At 33.9% G+C, this 23465-nt stretch overlaps 1 protein-coding gene across 1 annotated transcript; it reads left to right on the top strand.

Moving 5' to 3' along the window:
• The first annotated feature begins 153 nt into the window (after window positions 1–153).
• On the top strand, window positions 154–23145 carry LOC136032799 (ubiquitin-conjugating enzyme E2 variant 2-like). Its single transcript, XM_065713184.1, has 4 exons — window positions 154–214; window positions 10362–10504; window positions 18109–18234; window positions 22797–23145. The coding sequence occupies exons 1-4, from the start codon at window positions 190–192 to the stop codon at window positions 22935–22937; spliced, it is 435 nt and encodes a 144-aa protein (XP_065569256.1). The 5' UTR covers window positions 154–189; the 3' UTR covers window positions 22938–23145.
• The last annotated feature ends 320 nt before the right edge of the window (window positions 23146–23465 follow it).

Genomic DNA, 23465 nt, shown 5'->3' with positions numbered 1-23465 from the left:
GGAATTAGTAGTTTTTTAAAAACTTAAATATAAGTCTTGATTACATATTACTTAAATAATGGGAACTTCAATTTATTTTTTGTTAATTCTAATTCATTTAATTGTGTGAGAAAATCTGAATCCTATAATTAGGTATTCGAGAATTGATTTCTTATTCTTTAGAGAGCCTTGATCACGAAAACGGTTGAAATGAATAGCTCCATGGGTTCTGCAGGTTTAGCAATATACTTTAAATTATATTTAGTTCCATTCAGTTAACAATTATGCAAACTCAGCTGTTTGTCTCAAATCGTATATGGGCAAAGTTACGATTAGAGCAATGGATTGTGTTTTCTGCTCCACTGAATAGGCTAGTCAGGTCCTTAGGCTAAGTTTGCCATGGTTACAGGAATAGGCTAGCAAAATATCTGCTTTACTTTATTCTGAAATTTATACTATTGGATTTTTATATTCTCTCTCAAGATAACTGTTTTTTTTATAATTTGTATACAGGCTAGGCCTAGTCTAAGGCTATGTGCTGCCCAATTATGGAGATGGGACTGGGTGATGTTTACTCAAGTAGGCTAATGATTAGTATACTTGGGACCAGGGTAAAATTCTAGTATACAGGTTCCTTGCTTGGCTATCTTAGAAAGTAGTTGAGTTAAGTAAATGAAACTTTCAGAAATTACACTCATCTCCAGTAGATAAGGCTGACCTTCCAAATGCTCAATTTGCTTCAGCCTTTACCCAAAACTTAGGTACCTTCTCACTGGATCCTCCATTGAATGATGTGCTTTTCCAATGCCTGATCTGTCAGTAAGTGAAGGAATGGTTTTCAGTAGCCTTGGGAAGCTTGATGTAAATAAGCCTAATTGACCAGACAGTGTTCATCCACGTCTTCTTAAAGAGTGTCAAATAGCTCCCAGTTACCTCGTGTGCATGCTGCTCTGGTTATCTCTTCAAAATAGGAAACATGATTAGAAAACATCTTATATAACCCCAATCCATAAAAAGGGACAAAAAGACTCTGCAAAAAATTACTGTCCTATAAGCATCACTTCTGCAGTTGCTGAGGTGCTTGAGAGATTTGTTAACAAAGCTCTAATTGAACATCTTGAAGTTAATAACATCCTCTCCACATCACAACATGGATTCAGATCTGGTAGATCTGTTGCCACTAACCTCATCCAAACATATGAATTAGTGGCTACACTGCTTAATTAGGGTCTTCCTGTTGACATGATTCTTCTTGATCTGTCCAAAGCATTCAATAGGGTTTGACATCAATTCCTCATAATCAAACTGAAGGCTACAGGTGTCAATGAAGGTGTTGTACAGTGGGTTATTGGCTTCCTCTCTGAAAGATCACAGAGTGCCAGAGTTTTTTATTCACAATGAACATTTCTTTTCTCCCACAACTGTATTAAGTGGCCTACCCTAGGGCACTATTCTTGGACCAATATTTTTCAACTTCTATGTCAATGATCTATCCACTCTTCTTTCAAATCTTATTACCCATTATGCTGATGACTCAAAACTAGTTCAAAAAGCAGCTACTCCCTTTGACCAGCAATCAATTCAAACAGATATTGACAGTCTAGGAAGATGGGCTAACAAGTGGCTCCTTACTTTTAATGTTGACAAATGCCATGTCAAGCATCATAGGCAAACATAACAAGCATCATAAGTATTTCCTTTCTGCTGTTTCTGATTAAAGAGATCTGGGGTTATTGTTGATCACCAATTAAGGTTTAGCAGCCATGCTATGTTTGTTTCATCTTCTGCAAATAAATCCCTTGGTATCATAAAAAAAAAACATCTCTAGCCAACACTCAAGAGCTTTTATGAAGTTATATAAGGTGCTTGTACAACCATTTCTGGAGGTTGGAATGTCATTGGCTGCCAACACTGGATGTCCAGTGTTGTGCCACTAAGATGGTTAGCAGCATGAATAAAATTCCAAACATAGAAAGACTACATTGTTTGAAGCTGCCAACACTGACATACTGAAGGAAAAGGGGTGATATGATTTTAACCAAGAAAATCCTTGCTAAAAATACCCTTCCCAGTCTTCTTGCACATCCCTTGCATTCTGGTACCAGAGGACATTCAATGAAGCTCCCCATGCAGCATTCCACAAGTAGACATAAAAGTCATTTCTTCAGCCAAAGAGTCATCAGTCTGTGGAATCAACTGTCTCAGGAAACAGTTTCTGCAACTTCAACCAACATGTTCAAGTCCCACCTTGATGAGGAATGGCTCTGCCAGGAGTTCCTTTACAATTGGGAATCTGCAGAGTCCTCCACAAGAGTCTAGATCAAACAGCCACAATCTACACCAAACAATTTTTTTTCATCACTGGAGCATCACAAGGATAGAAAATCCTTATATCACCCCAACATGCAATTTAAGGTAATTTAGGGTAAAATTAACCTAGGCTACCTTAGATTTCACTTGCTTATCATTGGACAAAATCCTTGGTAAAATTATATCATTTCATATAAATGACTTACCAATAAAGTGAACATACCACTTGATGCCTTTTTTATGCTCTTTATGAATATAATAATCACTCCTACTGCAAATTCAAATTTAATCACTTTTTGAGTTCTTAAAATGACAAATTCTCAATCAAAATATGAGTTATTGCTCATTTTCCACAAAATAATACAACATTTTTTCAGTGCCCTCTTTTTCTATCATTCTTGAAAAAATAATGCTACATTTTCTCAGTGCTAAAATTATTTATAATAAGGTTAGGCTAGGTTAAAAAGTGCTTAAATTTGAATTTACAGTAGAAGCAATTATTTTATTTGTAAAGAGCATAAAAACAGGCATTGGGTGGTATGTTCGCTTTAATTGTGAGTCAGTTATATGAACTGCTATAAATTTACCAAATCCTGTGTATACCAGATTAATGATAGTAGTGGGTTTGAACAACAAAATTTTTTGTTGTTCATATTTTTGACTTACAAATAAAGTAAACATACCACTTGATGCCTTTTTTTTGTGTTCTTTACAAATATAATAATCACTTCTATTTCAAATTCAGATTTAAGTACTTTTATACCTAACCAACTTAACTAAAAATAATATTGGTGCTGAAAAGACAGTATATTATTTTGTCAAAAATGACTGAAAACATATAGGCTACTTTAATTTAAAATTCCATGTCAAGGAAGAAGAAAGCAGTATAATATTGTAAAATTTATTTATCCAATTTAATCACAGAAAATCAATGCTTTAAACAGTAAGTTTGAGACCAGTGTTTTAAACTTTGATGCCAATGTTTTAAGTTTTTTATACCCAAAAACTAGACATATTTTGGTCAATTTCAAGAGCTCAAAAAGCACTTAAATTGGAATTTGTGATAGATATGATTATTATATTTGTAAAGAACATAAAAAAGCATTGAGTGGTATTTTCACTTTATTTGTTGGTCACAATTATGAACAACAACAAATTTATCATCAGGATAAAGGTCAGTAAAAGTGGCTCTTCAGAAAGAGACATAGAACAAAAAGAGAAAACATTTTTAGACTGTTAATTTAATGGACATTTTTATAGCTAGGTATGCATTTTTACAATACATCCCTAGCCTCCCCACTATCAATCTCATATGGCTAGTTTTTTTTTGAATAAACTATTCAAAAAGAACTAGTAAAACAAGGACAACTGTATCACTGTTTGTTGTTTTATCATTGAATCATTATCATTGTTTTTCCCATTTTTATCTGTTTTTGAATCAGTTTTCATCAATTACTATGTTTTTTTGTTTTTGTTACAGAGCCCAAGTCTATATAAGACCATGGGAGGGGGGCTGAGGACAAATTATCAAAAATGCAAAGAAAACTACAAAAATGAGCATACGTTAACAGCAAACAGTTTCTCTATTTTTGTTCTAGCATATATCCTTCTGATTGCCTTAAATTACCTTAAATCACAGCTTGAAGCAAATGTAAGGATTTTCCATCCTTTTGATGATCCATGATGACTAATATAGGCTGTTTGATGCAGTTGCTGGCTAGATTTTGTTTGAGGACTCAACTGATTCCCAGTTGTATGGGAACTTCTTCTTTAGTCATTCTTTGTCAAGATTTTACTTGAATGTACTTGTCAAATCAGCAGCCACTGTGTCTTCAGACAGTTGATTCTGCTTGCTTGCTGGCTGATAAAATGGCTTCTTTCTTGAATTCAGGAGTATTTCATGCAATGCCCCCTTGTCACAGAATATTCTGAGGGGGGAGGGGTAAGGAGACCAGGGAGAATATTTTAAAATAATTTTGTGGTTCATAATCATGTTGCCACATTTCCTCCAATATATGAGAGTAGGAAGCTTCAAGTGATGTGTTCTTTATATGGCATTTGTTTAAGGGCTTCATTTATTTTGGTTGCTCTTTATTGTACTCTTTCTAGTATTTCCATGTCTTTCTTGAAGTAGAGCAACACCAGGGACATTCTTACCTCTGGGTGCAGGGAAACTGGTGCCTTATAGAGCTTTATAAACACTCTTGGGCATTTGCTGGAGATAGTTCTTTTGATCATTCTAAAGGATTGGAGGGCAGACAACAGTATAAATTTGGCATGGGTACTGAACTTAAATTGACAATCAACAATGACTCCAAGATGTCTTTCTTCAGAGACTTCCAAAAGGGGTTACCTTTAAGATGGTACTGATGATGTGTATTATGATTGCCAAAGTGTATTACATGGCATTTATCACTACTGAAAGAGAGGAGCTATGTATGAGCCCAAGTCCCAGGAATGTCAGTGTCCTTTTGGATAGATTGCAGGTCAGAGGATGTAGCTGCTTTACCAATAATTTTTGAATCTTTCAGTGTAAAGAGTAAGGAGGTTTGAGAGAAGATTGAGTGCATCATTTATAGAGTGTCAATAGGTGAATCTAGATCCAACAATGATGTAACATATCATATGTCTGTATTAGATCAGTATCAACAGATCTTAAAGATCTGAAGCCATGTTGAGTGGAAGTGAGAATGTTGTTAATTTCCAAGTGTTGAATTAGAGCTCTATTTACAAATGCCTTGAGCGTCTTTACAACTGTAGAAGTGATGGTGATGGGATGGTAATTTTCTGCATGATTTTTGGGGTCTTTTTTGTGGATTGGTGTAATATGGATGTTTTCCAATCAGACAGTAGTTCTCCATTTTTGTAGGGACAGCTGGAAGAGTCTACACAGGGGAGAACTGAGAACATGTGACACTCATTTGTTAATATCAAGTTTATCAAGGCTAGCTAAGATCATTTTTTCAGTAATTGACAATTTAGGCATTGGATCAGATATGACAATTGATGGTGATGCAGGAATAGTTAGACAAGATCAGATGGTGAAGGCAGAGGCAAACTGGGTATTCAATACATTAGCTTTATCTACTGGTGATGAGTGGGCTACACCATTATGTTTGAGGTCAAGAATTGTGTGACAGTTAGGATTTTTAGCTGATGAGCTGCTATGAGCTCTTGACCTTTACCATAGTGGGGTGTGACATCTATAGCTTAGTATCCCAAGAAGCAAAATTTATTCAGCCACTCTCCACAAAAAAATTGATGCATCCACACTAGGATAAAGATTTGCAGATGTGATGGAGGTTTAGAATAGTGGTTCTCCAGAAAGAGACATGCTAGAGCAAAAGAAAAGAATTTTTCAATTACTAATTGTACACATATTTATGTGGTTTTGTTTGTGTTTTGACAATTATTCACCATTTGACAATAAGACCCCCTAATGGTCTTATATATCCCTAGGCTTGGGTAACCCAAGTACTCAGCCAATCTTGAACAGATATCCTGATTAAAAATTATCTTTCTTGTAAATAGACAACAAGCTCCCAATCTTGGACATTATTTATATAGGTTTAGAGAGTTTAGATTGACTGCTTATTAGGATTAGACAAGTTATGATTACATGACTACAATCTTGGGAAAATTCTGGTTTTTCAACATTTAAGTTTGGACAAGTTACCTTGCAGCTATACTTTTTAAATTAAATTATTCCATTTCAGAACACTTGTCTTAGAGTAACTCTGTCCAAAATTGAATGTTTGTGATTTGGATCTTCTGTTCTAAAGATCCTGTGTCCAATATTAGACAAAAATTTTCAAGATTTGGCTCAAGCTTTAAATATGTGTCCAAGTTTAGGCTCCATTGTCTGTGTATGACTTTTTGCTTAATAGTCCTTTACCTTAAGTTATTTTAAGTCAAATTGTCTGGTAAAATAAGAAAATAAAATAAAATTTGGTTTCTGCTTTTAAATTTTTTCCCTTTTACAACTCAATCACTAGGTTGATAATCTGCCGATTTGGTCAACATGTCAACATGGTAAGCATGTTTTGTGACTAATGTGGTAGTCAAAACAGAAACCATCAAATGCTAGTGATGATCTTTTCAATTCTTCAACTGGGTAAAAGTATGCAGATAATTGAGAGAGAGAGAGAGACACTTTTATTATACATATTGTCAATATACAAAAAAAAACCACATCAGCCACTTTAGAAAGTCAGAGACTTGTTAGTAGTGGCTGATAAACATTAATGAGCACCAATACCAACAACATTAACAAAAAAAAAAAAGAAAAAAAAGAAACAAAATGAAACAAAAAAAGTGGGAAAAAAAACAACAGGAAAACAAAGAATAAGAAGAGAAAAACAAAAAAAAACAAAACAACAACACTTAAAAAGCAAATCAATAAGCCATCCCATTTAAATTATTTATTTATTTTCTACTCAGAAGGTGATTTTTCAGTCTACTCTTAAACTGGCTAACATTTTCAGATAACCTTATACTCATTGGTAAAGAATTCCACACTACAGGTCCAGCAAACTTGGGACCAAAACTTTCCCTCTGAGAGCTGCAACACTCATATACCAAATCATCCATATTTCTAGTCTCATAACTGTGGTATGAAGAATTCCTTATAAACATTTGACGAAAAATTTCAGGGGACAAACCATAAATACTCTGAAATACAAATATAGCAAGTTGATAATCATGAAGTTGGCTAACATTAAAGATCATAAGTTTCCTATAGCAATTAACTGTATCATTTTCACCATAGACATAATTTCCTAGTAGTCTAATAACTTTATTTTGTAAAACCTGAACACGTTTAAAATTTGTATAAAATCCACCAGCCCATATCACACAACCATAAGAAATATAAGGCATGACAATAGAATGATAAAGAGTTAAAAGGGCAGAACAAGGTAACTGATTTCTCAGACGCCGAATCAGTTCAAGCCCTCTAGATACCCTAGCTGCCACCTGATCACCATGTGCTTTCCAATTCAGATTTTGATCAAGCTGGAAACCAAGGTATCTCACCACAGCTACTTGTTTCAATGGCCTATTACAAAGAAATATTTTTCCATTTAAATCAACTGGACTTCCTTTCCTATTAAATAACATAAAATGAATTTTTAAAACATTCACTGATAAATGGGTAATCTTTGTAAAAATTAAAAGATGACTTAAAGCTTGATTAATTTTCTCCACAAGATCATCAGCATTTCTTGCAGCAGCTGAAAATACCATGTCATCAGTGAAAGAAGTATTAACAACACCTGGAACATAAAACCGCATAGTATCTACATATACAAGATATAGTAAGGGACCCAAAACAGAACCTTGCAGAACACCGCAACTTATAAAAAATTTATTAGATATAACATCATCAAAACATACACGTATCGACCTCCCTATCAAATAAGATTCAAACCATTTTAAAATACTACCTGTGACTCCAAGTGACCTTAGCCTATCAATTAAAATTTTACAATCAACTGTGTCAAACGCTTTTTTAAAATCTATAAAAACCGATAAAGTCATTTCACCATTTTCCATTGATGTATTCAGAAAATCAAGAAAATGCTGCATAGCATGAACAGTAGAATGTCCTTTCCTGAATCCAAACTGACTATCACTTAAAAAACCATATTTTGTTAAATGTGCATAAAGCTTTTTATGCATAACTTTTTCGTACATTTTCGAGAAAACCAACAGTAGAGAAATTGGTCTCCAGTTAGTCAGATCAGTCTTTGAGCCACTTTTGTGAAGAGGAATCACTCGCGCCTCTTTAAGCTTTTGCGGGAATTCTCCTGATTTCAGTGATAAATTAATCATGTAAACAAGGCATGGTAGGAGATAAACCATAATAACCTTGAATGTCTTAAGGCTTATACTGTCACTACCTGAAGAGTTGGACTTAATAATATTTACAATTTCTTTCAACTCCTGCATATTCGTTTCTTCAGCCTCCATTATTAGTCCCAGGCCTCTATCATCAATGAAAGCTTCCTCACTTGTTCCTTGACTCAGTGGCTGGTCTTGCTTTTGAACCACTTCACCAATCGTCGAGAAGTAGGCACCAAAGTGATTCATAATGCTCTGCTTGCCTTCATAGACTTTTCCATCCACAATTAGTGAAGTTGGTGTATTTTTCTTTTTGTCACTACCCAACACTTCTCTCAAAACCTTCCATGTTCCCCTTGAGTCCCCCTTTGTTTCCCCAAGTTTCAATTCATAATAACTCTTGACACAAGATCTTCGTAATGTATTCACTTGATTTCTTATTTTTTTGAACTCTTCAAACATATCAGCACTTTGGCAATCTAAAAATGACTGATACAGTAGATTCCTCTTCTTAATCATCTGAATAAGTTCTGATGTAACCCACGGCTTTCTCGGTGATTCCCTTGTATTTCTCAACACTTTTAGTGGACATGTTTTATCATATATCGGCTGGAGAATATTCATAAAAATATCAAATGCATGGGATGCATCTTCTGTCTCATCAAAAACTGGTTTCCATGAAACCTTACTAAGTTCCTCAGCAAGGTTTCCCATATTCTGCTTCCTTAATTGCCACATTTTCTTTTTTTCTGCCTTTTTCTCCTTGGCAATTACTAGTGGCACAGAAGCTACAACTGGGAGATGATCCGAACATGGGAATACCAGAACATCAGCAGCACTAGATTTCAGGTACTTCGAACTAACAAAAATGTTATCTATTATTGTTGCTGAATGACTAGTTATACGTGTCGGGACCCCAACAAGGGGAAATGAATCATTTGAAACCATCAAATTTAAAAAATCAAGATTAATAGCATGTAAATCATACAAATCAAAATTAAAATCTCCCATACAAATAAAATCTAACTGGCTAGATACTGCAGCTCTCATTAATATCTCAAATCCTTCCGTGAAATCCTCCAAACGAGCACTTGGTGGTTTATAAACCTCACTTACAATAAGTTTTTTTGAATTAATAGCCAGTTCAAGAGTAAACGATTCAACCTTACCCTCTATCCAAACATCAACATCCCCCCTTTGACGGCAAAATATCCCATTTTTTACAAGGAATGCTAGACCTCCCCTTGCCATCAGCTCACGGTTTTTCACAAATAATTGGTAACCTGGAAGCCGACTTTCTTTCTTTCAGGCTATTTTCTAATGACCCTAGGTAGCATGAACTCGTCAGTTGAGAACAATATAAGAGGTCACAGTTGTATGCACCCAGTCAAAAGATGACTCTAACCCAAAGTGCAAGGAAAAATCTTGCTCCTTACATTGTCTAAGTACTGACATTCAAAGACCTTGGAGACTGAAAGGCAGCTCAATACAATGTCATCCCATCTACTGTGCAAGATACATACAAAGTTAAAATTCCATGTAGTAAACTGAGGTTGGTAAAGTTTACTAGAAACTCCATTTGTAAGGTTTCACACTTGTTTCATGAAAATGGATGAAATGCAGTTTAAAGTTTTGTGCAAGAAACAAGTCCTAGAGGCAGCTTATAGTGTAGAAATCCCTGCTTCAGAAATGAAGAAGATAGACCTTTTGGCCCTCTACAAGAAGAAGGTGATTCCATAGCTATTCTGTCATGAATAAGAAAGCTTGAAAACTTTAAAGGGTACAAAAGAGACCCTTTTGAGACGGATGAAGACAAAGAAAATGGCAAATCATCTAGATAATAGCCTATTGATATGTGATTTAAAATCTGTACTTTTTATGCTTGACTTTGGATTAAAAACAGTATAGCTGAATTTGATTATTTCCAGAGACACATATTTTCTTCTTTGCACTGTATCATAATCTATTATGGATTTTGTCAAGTGGAAACCACGTATTGGTTTTTCTGTTAGAACTGCTTTAGTTGAGTTGTATTTGTTTTTCCCTTGGGATCTGCCATAAACAGCTGCCTAACTGATGTAAAAGTTTCAACATCTTAACTACAAAAAGGAAAAAGTTGTTATGTTTCTTCACCTCCTGAAACATTTTGAAAAGGGGAGATATGTGGTTTCTGCTTGACAGCAATAATATATAATTTCAGTGTTTGATTTCAATAAGTATTTATTTTCCAGTTATACCAAGAAACTTTAGATTGCTAGAAGAACTTGAAGAAGGACAAAAAGGTGTCAGTGATGGAACAATTAGCTGGGGCTTAGAAGATGACAGTGATATGACCCTTTCACATTGGACTGGGATGATTATTGGCCCACCTAGGGTATGTATTTATTATACTTTGATTTCAATTTATTTATCAACATGTCTGTCTCAATGTAGAACTGCATAGCTTTGTAGCCTAAAACATGACTAAAAGTCCTTTGGAAAATAACTGTAACAATTTAAAGTATGCAAAGTATGCATGACTGTTTCTGATATCTAGGCCTAATTTTTGATAGTAAAATGACATGCTTGAGACACATTGAGTATTTGTTAGGCAATATTAGGAGTAGATTAAACCTTATAAATGTAATGTGCCTAGGGAAAAGGGGTGCTCCTTTTAAGTGTTTTAGTAAAATTTTAAAGGCTGTCATTGTTAGTAAGCTTGATTATGGTAGCTTTATATATGGTGATGCTAGTCAGAAGAATCTAAAAAAAAATTAGATACTGTGTTCCACTGCGTACTTAGATTACCCATTGGCTGCCTAAATAGTACCCCTCTATTCCAGCTATGATGATTAAATTGGGGGTGAGCATGCTTAAACTACGACGTGACAGGTTACTTGTGAAGTATTTCACTAAAAAATCTACTTTAAATGAGGATATAATCAAGATAGGAATTATAAATAATTATAATAGCGATGTTAGTTTCAAGGATAGGAATACTCCAGCTTTTTATAGGTGTAATAGTTTGCTTTCAAATGAGTGCCCAAATGTAGTACCCATTAATGAGATAGTTTTTGAGGATAATATATTGAATAAGCTATGTGCAATAAAGAATAATGTGTATTTCCCTGTACCTGATCATGGGGATAATAATAACTTGACTCTCAAACATGACTGGCTAAGACAAACTGACCACTTAAGAGACTATATACAAATTTTTACTGATGGCTCCAAGTCAGGTAAGGGTGCTGGCTGTGCAGTGGTGATCCCCAGTATGTCAGTTTAATGTAGTTTTAAGTTACCAGGTTGCCTGTCTATTTTTTCAATTGAGATGATTGCTGTATATAAGGCATTGGAATTTATTAAATCATATGGGTATGCCAGAGTTGGATGATATGCTCTGACTCAGCATGAGCCCTTAAGTACCTGATGAATGAGCATGAAACTAGTCGTGAATTAGTTTGTAATATCCACCAAATAGTTAGGACGTTAGAGCTTGTGGGAAATAATATATTTCTAGTCGGGGTCCCAGCACATGTGAGAATTGCAGGAAATGAATCTGCTGATATAATGGCAAAGTGGGGTATTTTAAATGGTCAGAGTATAAGTGTAAAACCCACTCAAAATGAATATTTTACATGTATTTATAAGGTGTTGTGTGATAGAGAGAACAATAATTTTATTAGAAGTTGCATAAATCCAATTTTAGAACTTTATGACTATAAGACACCACCTGATGAACTTGTGCATGGTGTTAGATCTGTTGTTGTTACTGTTTTTGGATTGAGGACAGGTCATGCCAAAACACGTTCAGTTTTACATAAGTGGGGGAGAGTTAGCTCGCCTTTCTGTGATATTTGTAATGAGTATGATGGTGTTAGGCATATTCTCATGAAGTACACAACATATGAAGTACAAAGAAATTTGTTTAGAAACCAAATTATAAAGTATTTTGGTGCTTTCACAATGAGAGCAATCCTAGGTCAGGCTAAGTCCCCTAAGTGGGTCCATAGAAAGACTATGTTTTTGTTGACTAAGTGTATAAAGAGTTGTAATCTGCATAACATTCTCTGATTATTTTTTCCTTTTTTTCTTAAGTTATAATGTATTGACTTTTATATTCATTGTATTGACCTTTCTATTTCATATTGTTGTTTCCATTTATAGATGTTTTTTAATTGTAGTAACTGCATTAACTTATATTTTTATTGTATTGACCTTTTTATCTATTTATTTATTCTTGTATTTTAGCTTTATTTAAATCTGAGTATGTTTCTTTTCACAGATATTTTAAGCAATATTAGCAGAATAGAGGTGTTATATTCATACTAGTGCCAGTGATTTAAGCAAGGACACTCTGCACAACGTCCTAGTACTCTCCCAATATATCTTAAGTGTTGACGTGGCTTGTGCCAAAATTTTATTTGTGTGTTTCTTAAAGTGACATGGCTTCATAAGCCAAAAATTCAAAAGAGGATCATACGTATACGAGCGGTTGATTCGCTCTGACGTCAACTAAACAACAACAACACAAGAATGCAAAGTTTGGGTGCCTGGGCATTACAATGTCTAAAGAGCGATTTTCTTTTCCAAAATTATCATGGTGTTCCCTTGTTCAAAGGCTTGGCTTTCTGGATTTACCCAGAATAAGCACAGATAACACAACTGTGATTGAAAAATCACAACTTTTCAATTAGGTATTTAGTTCAGTCTTCATATAAACACTAGCAGAAATACATGGTTAATTCACTCCTCCAGATTAGACAAAAGAAATATAAGACTAAGATTTCATGGTCTAGCAAGTTTCTCAGATGCTTCTATATCTTAATACTGAAAAGGCACAGGACATTGATGGATCTTCAAGTACAATGTTATGTGAACTTGCGTTGGCACTTGAGGAACCACCCATGTATGTGTTTAATCCGTCTTTCAACTAGTGTTTTTGTTTCAAACTGGAAAAAAGCTATCAATAGGCAACTGTATAAGAATAGTTCCAAATCTGACTCTAAAGCTACACATTGATTTCAAATACATCCATTTTTTCCCACATAATGGGGAGATTTCTGTTGAGCAGAATCCAGGTGCATTTTGAAGACAATAATTTATGGCATACAGCTCAGCATGGTTCCGTGATTGCAATTATTTTGATTTTAATTGAGTATTTTGACAAAATCTCCACTCCAGTTCTGTCTAAGAAATGTCGTCTATACAAAACCAGCCCACAAACTACAAATTACCTTATGCATAGAACCCAAAAGGTTGAAGTAGGAGATGCTTTGTCATCCTTTGTGCGTTTGATAAGCGGAGTTTCACAAGGCAGTTGTCTTGGGCAAGTGCTCTTCTGCCTTGTTTTAATGATTTGCTGGATGTTGCAGCAGTCCCGATTATAAAAGTATTTGCACATGAGGGGAAGGCATACAGTCCAGTTACAAACGATAATAAGATTTCGTTACTTCAGAACGATTTGAACATTGTATAGATGATGTACTGCAAACTCTATATTTACTAACGAAACTATGCGCATTTCTGTGCACTATTTGCGCACTGTGCACTATTTGTGCACTATAAATTTGTTCGTAGATGAGGCAAAGGTATACAGGCCAGTTACAAATGACCACGAGATTTCGTTACGTCAGGACCATTTGAATGCTCTGTATAGGTGATCTATTGAAAGCTCTATGTTTATTAACGAAGCTGTGCTCAGTTCTATGCACTGTTTGTGATAATTCCCTCAAAATTTTTGTTATTTCATTGATGCTGAATTGATTTCAATTGGGGAGTATGTTAGAGACCTTGGGGATTTCTTTGACTTGAGTCTCAAGTTTGATAAACATTTTTCAGATGACATCTGTTGTAGGTTATCTTCATGAAAATTTGAGTGAAACTTTCAATCTAAATGCATTGCCAAATGCAGGGCTATGGAGTCGGTTATCAGTTATAACCAACTTCAACTCCATTCAGCCAAGCTTTACCGAAACTCTGATTCCGAATCTACAGCCCTGTTTGAAATCTTATTTAGATAGATTTTATTAGTCTTAACCGACTCCAGATATTTTCAGTATACTTACTCCAACTCCGTTCAACAAAAATTCATTAAAATTTCGATTCTACATAAACTCCACAGCCCTGGTTTAATGTCTGTTAAATAAAAATAAAATAAAAAAAGTTAAAGAGTTTTGTCATTAACTTCAATCCTGGTGAATCTACCAGCTTTGTTGCAGCATTGGTACCAACAAGATTAACTATTTAGTGATAGTGAGTTCTGTAAAACGCATTAATAAGTTATCCCATATCTTCAACACAACACAGGACTATTCTAATTGATAGTGGCATTTCTTTGATTCTCTCAATTATATGTATTTTTTGTCATTATATTTGAAATTGGTTATTTGCCCCTGGGCAAATTACCAATTATTATGTCTAAGCTGCGCGTTCTCTAAGTTTAACCTTCATATTACTTGACTATTGCACACCAATATGAGAGGAAGGGATAGAATCGAGAAAGTGAAAAAGAGGGCCTCCAAACTACTATCTCACCTGAGATATCGACCATACCACCAGATAATGCAATGACTAAAAGTGTCTATTTTCTAGTTCTGACATGATAGAGCTGAGCCTATAAATGCATTCCGCATTGTTGGGAACGTTGATAATATTACTCCTACCCGCTCCTTCACTCTTACAGAGTATAATAGTACCCACCAGCACCAACACAAAGTATACTCACCATGTCCTCAGAAAAGATTTGGTTAAAACTCTTTATCCAATCCTATGGGGAAGCCTTGGAATGCACTACCGACAAAAACAGTCGAAGAATCACAGCCTCATAGGCTAATGTTTTAAAGTCGATTAGCCTCTAGAGGGTTCCATATTAGGTCTTCTTGTGATCCATTTGTGACGAAATTTTATTACATTAGTTGTTCTTGTGACATGTATGTTCTTATAAAGTGTGTTTCAGTGCATGTATTTATTATTATTATTGTTGTCTTTGATCTTAGCCAAAAGGCCGAGAAGCGATGTTGTAATGTTGAACTTTAATGTTGTAATGTTCAGTGCGACAAGCTATGTAAAGCTTCCGTGTTTTGATATTAATATGTAAATGAATAACGAACATTGAATTCATAGTTAAAAAACAACAATAACTAGGAAGGTAAAAAAAAAAGTACGCACAGTATGAAAGGCTCTTGATTGATGCACAATTTCGGTGAATATACTCACGCCAACTACAATGCTGATCGCATCGCTAGGAAACAAATTATTTTTGACATATTAGTCAATATTTTTGGCCATATCTTCATGACGCTGGGCTATTCAAGCTGACAATGGCATTTCTTTAATTCTCTCAGTTTAATTTTTGTTTCTTTGTTTTTGTGGTATTTAAGTAAATATTTGGAACAACTTGAAGTGCTTTTAAAAACTCACTATCCCTAAATGGTTTTTTGTCAGTACCATTGCTGCAACCAGGATTTCTGCTGGTTACAAAACTTTTTTTTTTTTTTTCAAGACGCATTTAGCCTTGTGTTTAGATTTTATCTTCTTCGTCATTTCACTCATATCTTTATGTTTCGAAGAAAACCATTACTTAATGTTGTAGGTCCTGGTGGTAATTACATCTCTACGATAAATTACATGTCAGTTTGTCACCAACATCCACATTTTTTGTCCACATATCTTGAATTAGTACTGGATTACAATAGAATACAGCAAGAATACAGCACTGGATTTCACAGTCCTTGCTGGCAGTGCTGATCTCCGTTTCATGGCCCTTCAGCCAGGAGGTGCAATGGGGGGGGGGGGGGGGTTACGAATAATCCTGTGCTTTCACGCACCCATCCTGTTTACCAGATATCTCCAGGTACTTTTTTAGAGCTAGGTCGACCCCGATTGAGCTTACGAAGAGGTGCCAGTTAGGCATAATGATTGTTTTACTGCACAGCTCCATCTCTGCTTTTGCTATTGAACATGATCTATAATGAACAAATAACAGGTGGAACATGCTTAACAATGGTAAAAATGTGTTCTGACAATGTTGCTGCATTGAACCTATTATTTTTACTACAATATTGTCATTGAAGTTCAACGAAACTCTAAAAAATATTGAAAACCGGCGGAAACTGAAATACAGAAAAAGTTTCAGAAACAGACAGGAAGAAATTTCGGACAGAAAAATCAGCATAAAATGAAGCCAGTCTGAATCGAAAGCAAATAAAATAGCTGTTGGTAAAAAAAGAAAAAGGATTAAAAAAACAGGGATTATTTAAAAAAGAAAATGGTAAGAGACATATTCTCACAATGAGAGTAAAATGGTTTGGACTTTTCGTTTGTTATTTGATGCTTTAGTCCTTTTTTTTTCTCTCTTTTGATCCCAGTGAATGGTGTTTTTATCATCTGCTGGTCGTTATTTTTCTTATAGTATTTTTTTCATTTTCTCTGTTTGTTTGTTTTTTACATTTGTTAGACATTCATGTGCGCTGAAGATCGTATGAGCAATACAAAAATATTTTTTCGCTATTGTTTCTAGCCAGTTTTGTCTTAGAATTCATTTACATCAGTTGATGATCAATTTAATTAATTAAAACCCATAACTACAGTTGTGCAATAGTTGAGCAACAATAAGGAAAATAAAGAGGTACATTGCAGATTTTAAACCGTAGTAAAATCGCATTAACATCCGAAGTTTTCTTAGAAATACCTAAGAGCCTATTAGGCCTATAAAGGCGTAATTTTCAATAGCCTCTACCTCTCTTTCACCCTAATAATATTTTCAATATGTTTTTGTCTAATAGGAAACTGATAAGATAACGATGCAGATTTTTGAATGAAAAGGATTTATTCATAAACACTAACATAAAAAAGAAAGAAACGAAAGATTGCTAAAGTAAATAATCACCCCACTAGGTCTAAATATATATTAATTTTACATGGTGATGACAATCAATCACCTAAAATAAACAAATAAAATATTTTGGGACCTCTTATTTTCAATCGATTTATATCAATCGAATTCGATTTGGTAAAAGTGGCAATAAAAGTAAATTCAAACTTATTATTTTGGTGTTCCAGCTATTATGACACTGTCAGTTGAAACGAAAAAGTTAGTTTTTAGTAACTTTTTGTTATATCTGGAAGGCCCCCCAAAGCAACAAAGCGTTAAAAATCAGGTAAAATCTTGCATAAGCTATACTTGAGCTCCTATGCCTTCTGTGACCGTTTGGCTCTTTCTGCTTGAGGTTTTTTTTTCACATTGTTAGGAATAGTAATGTAAAAGGAATACGGATAAGTTACTATAAATGTTGCAAATTTCTTCTTGGTCTTCCATCTTCGACAAAAATCCAAGTTTTTTTGTTTTTCTTCTTCCAAATATCTTCCATCAGTTTCTTGTGAGCGATTTAGGCGCCTCCGATGTGATTTAAAATAATTTTTTATTATAATATTATTATATGGCTTATTCTATCTAAGTTACTATTCCTAAGAATGTGGAAAACATCTTAAGCAGAATGGGTAGAAATGGGAAGTAAAAGTAATGTTTCACCAGAGCATGTCTATTATGCTTCCTCGGTTTTTGGTTTCCAACAACCAGTGTGGTTTCATGACCAGTCTGGATTTTTTTTTTTTTTTTTTTTTTTTTTTTTTTTTTTTTTTTTTTTTTTTTTTTTTTTTTATAGTCTTTAATTTGAATTTGAAAACCATAACTATAATTATAATCCACATACCGTATATGAGGGGTCGCCATCCGCTTATATATTTATTTTCAAACGTTGGCAAGAATCCGGTGACGCTAACTTGAAAAAGTGTTGATCAGCACCAATTAATACTTATTAAAGGCTATTTGTACTACATGAATGTTGATTTAATACTTACTATATGCATTATTGGAAATATCTGGGTTTATTTTAAAATTAGGTTCATGTACATGGGAAAGATATGACTTGATTGGTCAATATAGTGTTTGAGCAATATAGATGATCTGTCATCGACTGGAACTGATTTATTTTGCAGACTGCCTTTGAGAATCGTATGTATAGTCTAAAGATAGAATGTGGTCCTAGATATCCTGATGAATGTCCGTCTGTTCGTTTTGTGACTCGAGTCAACATGAATTGTGTACATAGCTCTACTGGAATGGTAAGTTCAGAAAATAATTTTTTCTATTTCCTTTAGAATAAGAATTCCATCCTGAATCTATCTACAGCATTCATTTCTGTCTCAAATCTACTTTCTTCCTCCCCCCCCCCAATGGTCAAAAATAAACCCCGTAACAAAGAGAGGACAATCTCCAGAAGAACAAAACAATGGGACAAGTAGAAGGAAAGGAAAAAACGACAAAAGCGAAGTATTTTTCGCCTGTATAAAACTAGGCGTCTTCAGGGCTAAACATAGAAAAAAAATTAAAAGAAGGAAATTTAAAATCTGAAATAATCTATGATATCTAAAATAAAATAAAATAAAAATAGAACTAAAAACAAGTTTGACAGTTTGACAGTTTTCTCTTAAACGCGACAATTCTTTAACAATTCACTTTTTGTTTTGTCATGGCTACCCAGCTTGGCTTTAGGTCTACTATAAACCCTGAAATGTATATATTTTGTTATTAGGGGGGGAGGTGTAAATTTTCTGTTGCATTGCTTGTTTGCAATTAAATCAACTGGAAGAAAAGAGTGATATGGAAAATTCGATGTGTAGATAGAATTCTGGATATAAATTCGACAATTATGGGGGGTGTAAAAATTAAACTTGCAACGGAAATAAATATTAAATCTTAATTCGGGGTGAAAGGCTGATTCTAAAAGTAAGTATATGTCTGATTAATCTCAATAATTTGTATTAGTAATTTGTCAGATCTACTATAAACCCTGAAATGTATATATTTTGTCATGGGGGAGTGTGTAAGTAAGTCTATTTCTTAGTAATCTCAATAATTTGTGAATTGAGAAATTTATATATCTTTTAGAATATATGTTTATCTTTGTTGCTCCAAACTAGCATATAGTCGGGTGGGTTGTTCTTTCCTAAAGAAATGCTTATGAACCACATCCCCATGGGAATACTGGGAATTAATTTAAGTCTTGTTGGAAGAGATTTTCTAGTTTTATAATTCATGTTTATTCGTATACCGGTTCTTTTGATTATTATGCTTTAATTAAAATTTTCTGAGCTTGGGAGATTTGTTTCAACTGTATACTGTATATCCCCATTGATCAGAAAAAAGAAATGTTTTTCGTCTTTAGTAAAGTACCTTATTTTAACCAACTGTTTTTAAATTATGTAATTTGAGATTTATTTCACAAAATATAAAATTTAGCCCAGATGTTCAGCATTTGTTTTCTATTTTTATTGGTTGAAAAATTATATTTAATCAATTGTCTTTAGTTGTATTGCTCTATTTCATATAATTAAATATACTGATGCTTTTATAACTATATGCCATTTCCTCTTATTATAGAATGTTTTCTGATTTCTTAACTTTTTTTTTTTTTTTTTTTTTTTAGATTTTAGACACCTTGCATATCTAAGACACAGTTCAAATGTTGTATTTGTCTTACCGAAGAAAAGTGACATTCATGATTTTATAACTTAGTTAAGGTTATACCCGACGATTAGCTGCCGACAGTTGTATTGCTCTACAGTTATAACTATTACAGTTGTAACAGTTATACTAACTATAATTAAAGACTATCCAACATACTTCGTACTATATAACAGATTATCACCCTATTATTCGGCAACGAATTATAATTTTAGCGATTTATATTTTTTACGTTTCAACCCTTTGGTCAACCATCTTTGGTCTATTCATACCTGAAAACTTTTTTTTTTTTCGTTTGATCAAAACGAAAATTATTGCTAAATAAATGGTCTAAATTAACCTTCCTTTTGGGAAAACCTTCCTTTCCTAAACTAACCTTTGGAATGATTGCTTTTAGTTTTAGAGGCAAATTATTGTTCAACATTATTTGGGCTAAAATTGTTGTTTGCAGCCCAAAATGCCCTAAATAGGCATTTAGCTGCTGTGTGATCTCATTTGTTGCTTTAAAAGGACTCTAAAACTTGAAGTTTTGGGAAAGTGACTTTCCTTTTGCTGATAAACTCTTAAGCAAGTTAAAACTAATGAACGCCGATTTATGACCATTGAAACTGACAATTAAAGCACGAAGGACATCAAAGTAAAAACATTTTTGCTCCAAATGTATTCCATCCTTGGTCTATTCATACTTGAAAACCATGATTTTCTAAGATTTTCTCTCGATTATTATGCTACTATTAATTTTTTTTGTGTGTTTGTGTGATTTACTTTTTTTTTTTTTTTTTTTTTTTTTTTTTTTTTTTTTTTTTTTTTTTTTTTTTTTTTTTTTTTTTTTTTTGCCGCAAAGAATCGTGAACAGAAACAATCGGATGCTTTCACTTTGTACAAGTAAGCCCAATTGACGTTAGTGACACCCAATTTGTCGGCAGCTAATCGTCGGGTATAACAACACCAATAGAGGTTACGCCCATTATGCTTAGTCGGGCTGTTGAACAAACGTCTCTTACTAGGTTGTTAGCTACCGCTGCAACCCTGATATAGGCTAGTGGGAATATTTAAAAATTATGTAAAAAAAATTATATTTTCAAAGAAGAACAAAATATGCACTCTATGTGTCAATAGTCTAATTAGTCTTTCTAAAAAAAAAAATTATAATCAAGTCGATCAATTAATGATTTGAAGTTGTTTTTTTTTTTATCCTGAACAATTTTGATAATATCCATTTTAATACATAGCTTAGATTTATGTCAGTGTGTGTCTCTTGCTAAAGCAATCAGGAAGTTACATTTTCCAGTTCAATGATGATATATTCTTTTTGCTCATTTTCTGCTGATTTTTCACGTACGTTATTTATTTTCAAACTTGGCGCCTGCAAACTGTAAAACAACCTAATTGCAGATGAAGGTATTTTTCATTTAAAATTGAATTCAGGGGTTTTTCGAATTTTATAAGACTATGCTAATTTTATAATAAATTTACTAATTTTATAACTGTAAAAATATATTTCATTACCTTACGTTTTTTGGAAAACCGTATGTGAGAAACAAATTATATTGAGAGAAAAACGAATGGAATTCGTGGGAAAATGCTCTTTTAATGCGAAAAATCGTAAGCAAAGGATAAGCAAAGAAAATTTAAAATCAATTATTTCAACATAGACACAGATACAGCTGCTTTTTCAAATTTACCATGAAAAAATATCGCCTCAAAAACAAAACCGTTTAGTAAATTTCAATTTTTTCAGAGATAGCCTTGCTTTTCCTTTAGATGTTTTTAGAAAGAAATCTTTGAATTATACTAAGAGAACAAGGCCGAGAATTTGTGGGAAAACTCCTCTTTAAATGCACAAAAAAAAACCGCAAGCAAAGCAGAAACAAAGAAAGATAAAAGTTTTTCAGGCGCAGTTACAGCTGCTTCCTCAAGTTTCATTTTGAAAGTTTTTTCTTACCTGAGAACAAAACTATTTTCGAAAGCTCCACTTTTTTTAGCTTTGCGCTTTCCGTACGCGTTTTCCCACGGTTGTTGATATGTCTCAGCGCAAGTGGTTCTGTGTTTTCTCACAAATTTATTCTCCAAAAGATGCACCCACGTTCCATGTAAATCCTCCTCTTTCTGCAAAACATGGCATAAGGGAAATAGAGGGTAGTGGAGGAATATTTAAAATCAGAATGAAATTTAAACATAATTTTATGTTGTATTGAGAAACGAAAAAAATTCTTCTAGACCAAGAAACGGTTTTTGTCTTTTTAATGTCTGGGTGACTTATCAAGTTCGTGTGAAGTTACCATTAGCTGGGTGTTATCGGTACTTGTATGATATAGCCCCTACCGCTCAAATTGTTCATTCATTGACGCATTATAAAACCAGCCTTTTTTGGGGTGGTACTTGGACAGTGTGATGTAAGAAAACAATTCTTATTTCATAATATGCAAAATAATTGTACCTAACTCATTAGACATTCAGACCCGCTATACATCACCCCCCCCCCCCTAATGTGCAAATGTATAGCCCAAATTTGTTTGTAAAGTATTATATTTTATCACACCTGGGCATATTTAATTAGGATGGAGCGTCAGAGAAACATATTAGAAGAATATTAGGTAGGGGCTATATCGTACAAGTACCATTTTATCCACCAATAAAGGCCTATTCACGATGAGATTTTGCTAATACTATAACTTAGGTCGTTCCGAAACAGTATTAGCTAACACTAGTGACCACACTTTACCATTCGTAACGGATAAATTAAATACTTAATGTCATAATTATCTCATATATTTGAATTTATCGCAGATGTCTTTGTCCTTGTATCTTTGCTTCACAAATGTTCTTTAGCTCTGACAAGGTCCACTAGCTCTTCCCCATATTATACTTCCTTTTATTCCACATTTTCATTAAATATTTGTGTATCTGGATAAGATTTGGGTAGCCAGACAATTTTATGAAAAAATTCTGACTGGCTAGGTCTTAATCAAGTTCAAATCTATTGAACTTCAATTTTTGCTCAATCCATTTCTGGACGCAAGCTAAATTTCTTTTGTGAACGGGCTTTGTTTCAGCTGATTCCTATAATTAGCGCTGACTAAATCTCGGTATTAATAAAATCCCGCTGTGAATGGGCCTTAAGGAAATGCCAAGTATGCTAATAGTTACTTCTTTTTAGGTGGACAAGAGGATGCTACCAACTTTAGCAAAATGGCAGAGACATATGAAAATTAAGAATATGCTTCAAGACATTCGGCAACAGATGATGCTCAAGGAAAACATTAAATTATCTCAGCCACCTGAAGGCACTACGTTTTAATTACTAGAGCAAATGCTATACACTTCCTTTTTAATTTCCATTTGCCAGTGTTGTCAAAGATCGGTTAATAAGATACGTTTCCTGTGCTCTAGAATCAAGTATGATTTTGTGCTTATATTAATTTGAAATGAAGGATGTGTTTTTGTGAATAATTTAATCTAATTGGATTTATGCTGAGTTATTTAAAATAAATAATTGTTAGTCTGTGGCGTATGATTTTTTGTGCTTTTAAATATATACTAAGCATTGCCATAGCATGGGCTTGTTTCGTATCATTTATAAAGATATGCACAAGAGTCTGATCTGCGATTTTGTTCTTGCCGTACCCTACTCTAGAATTTACAATGTCTTAGTGCCCTCGCCCCTCGAATTTGAAATAAGTCATTAGTTTAATTATATAAATTCTTTCTCGGTCTCTGGAGGCCTTAGTGACAACGGCAACTGTCTCAGTCTGAACAATTGTTCATTGCCCCTCTAAGGTTCATGTTGTCCTTTATCCCTTTACAGATTCAAATTTTTCCTTTATCC

Source organism: Artemia franciscana, chromosome 11 (genome assembly GCF_032884065.1).
Source record: "Artemia franciscana chromosome 11, ASM3288406v1, whole genome shotgun sequence".
NCBI classification, from domain to species: Eukaryota; Metazoa; Arthropoda; class Branchiopoda; order Anostraca; family Artemiidae; genus Artemia; species Artemia franciscana.
This window is presented reverse-complemented; position numbering and strand designations above follow the sequence as displayed.

Excerpts from the sequence above, each read along its gene's own strand:
- LOC136032799 (XM_065713184.1), top strand. The coding sequence starts at position 190 with ATGAATAGCTCCATGGGTTCTGCAG. Across the intron at positions 215-10,361 it reads TAGCTCCATGGGTTCTGCAG|TTATACCAAGAAACTTTAGA; the intron begins GTTTAGCAATAT and ends TTTATTTTCCAG. Across the intron at positions 10,505-18,108 it reads TGATTATTGGCCCACCTAGG|ACTGCCTTTGAGAATCGTAT; the intron begins GTATGTATTTAT and ends TTTATTTTGCAG.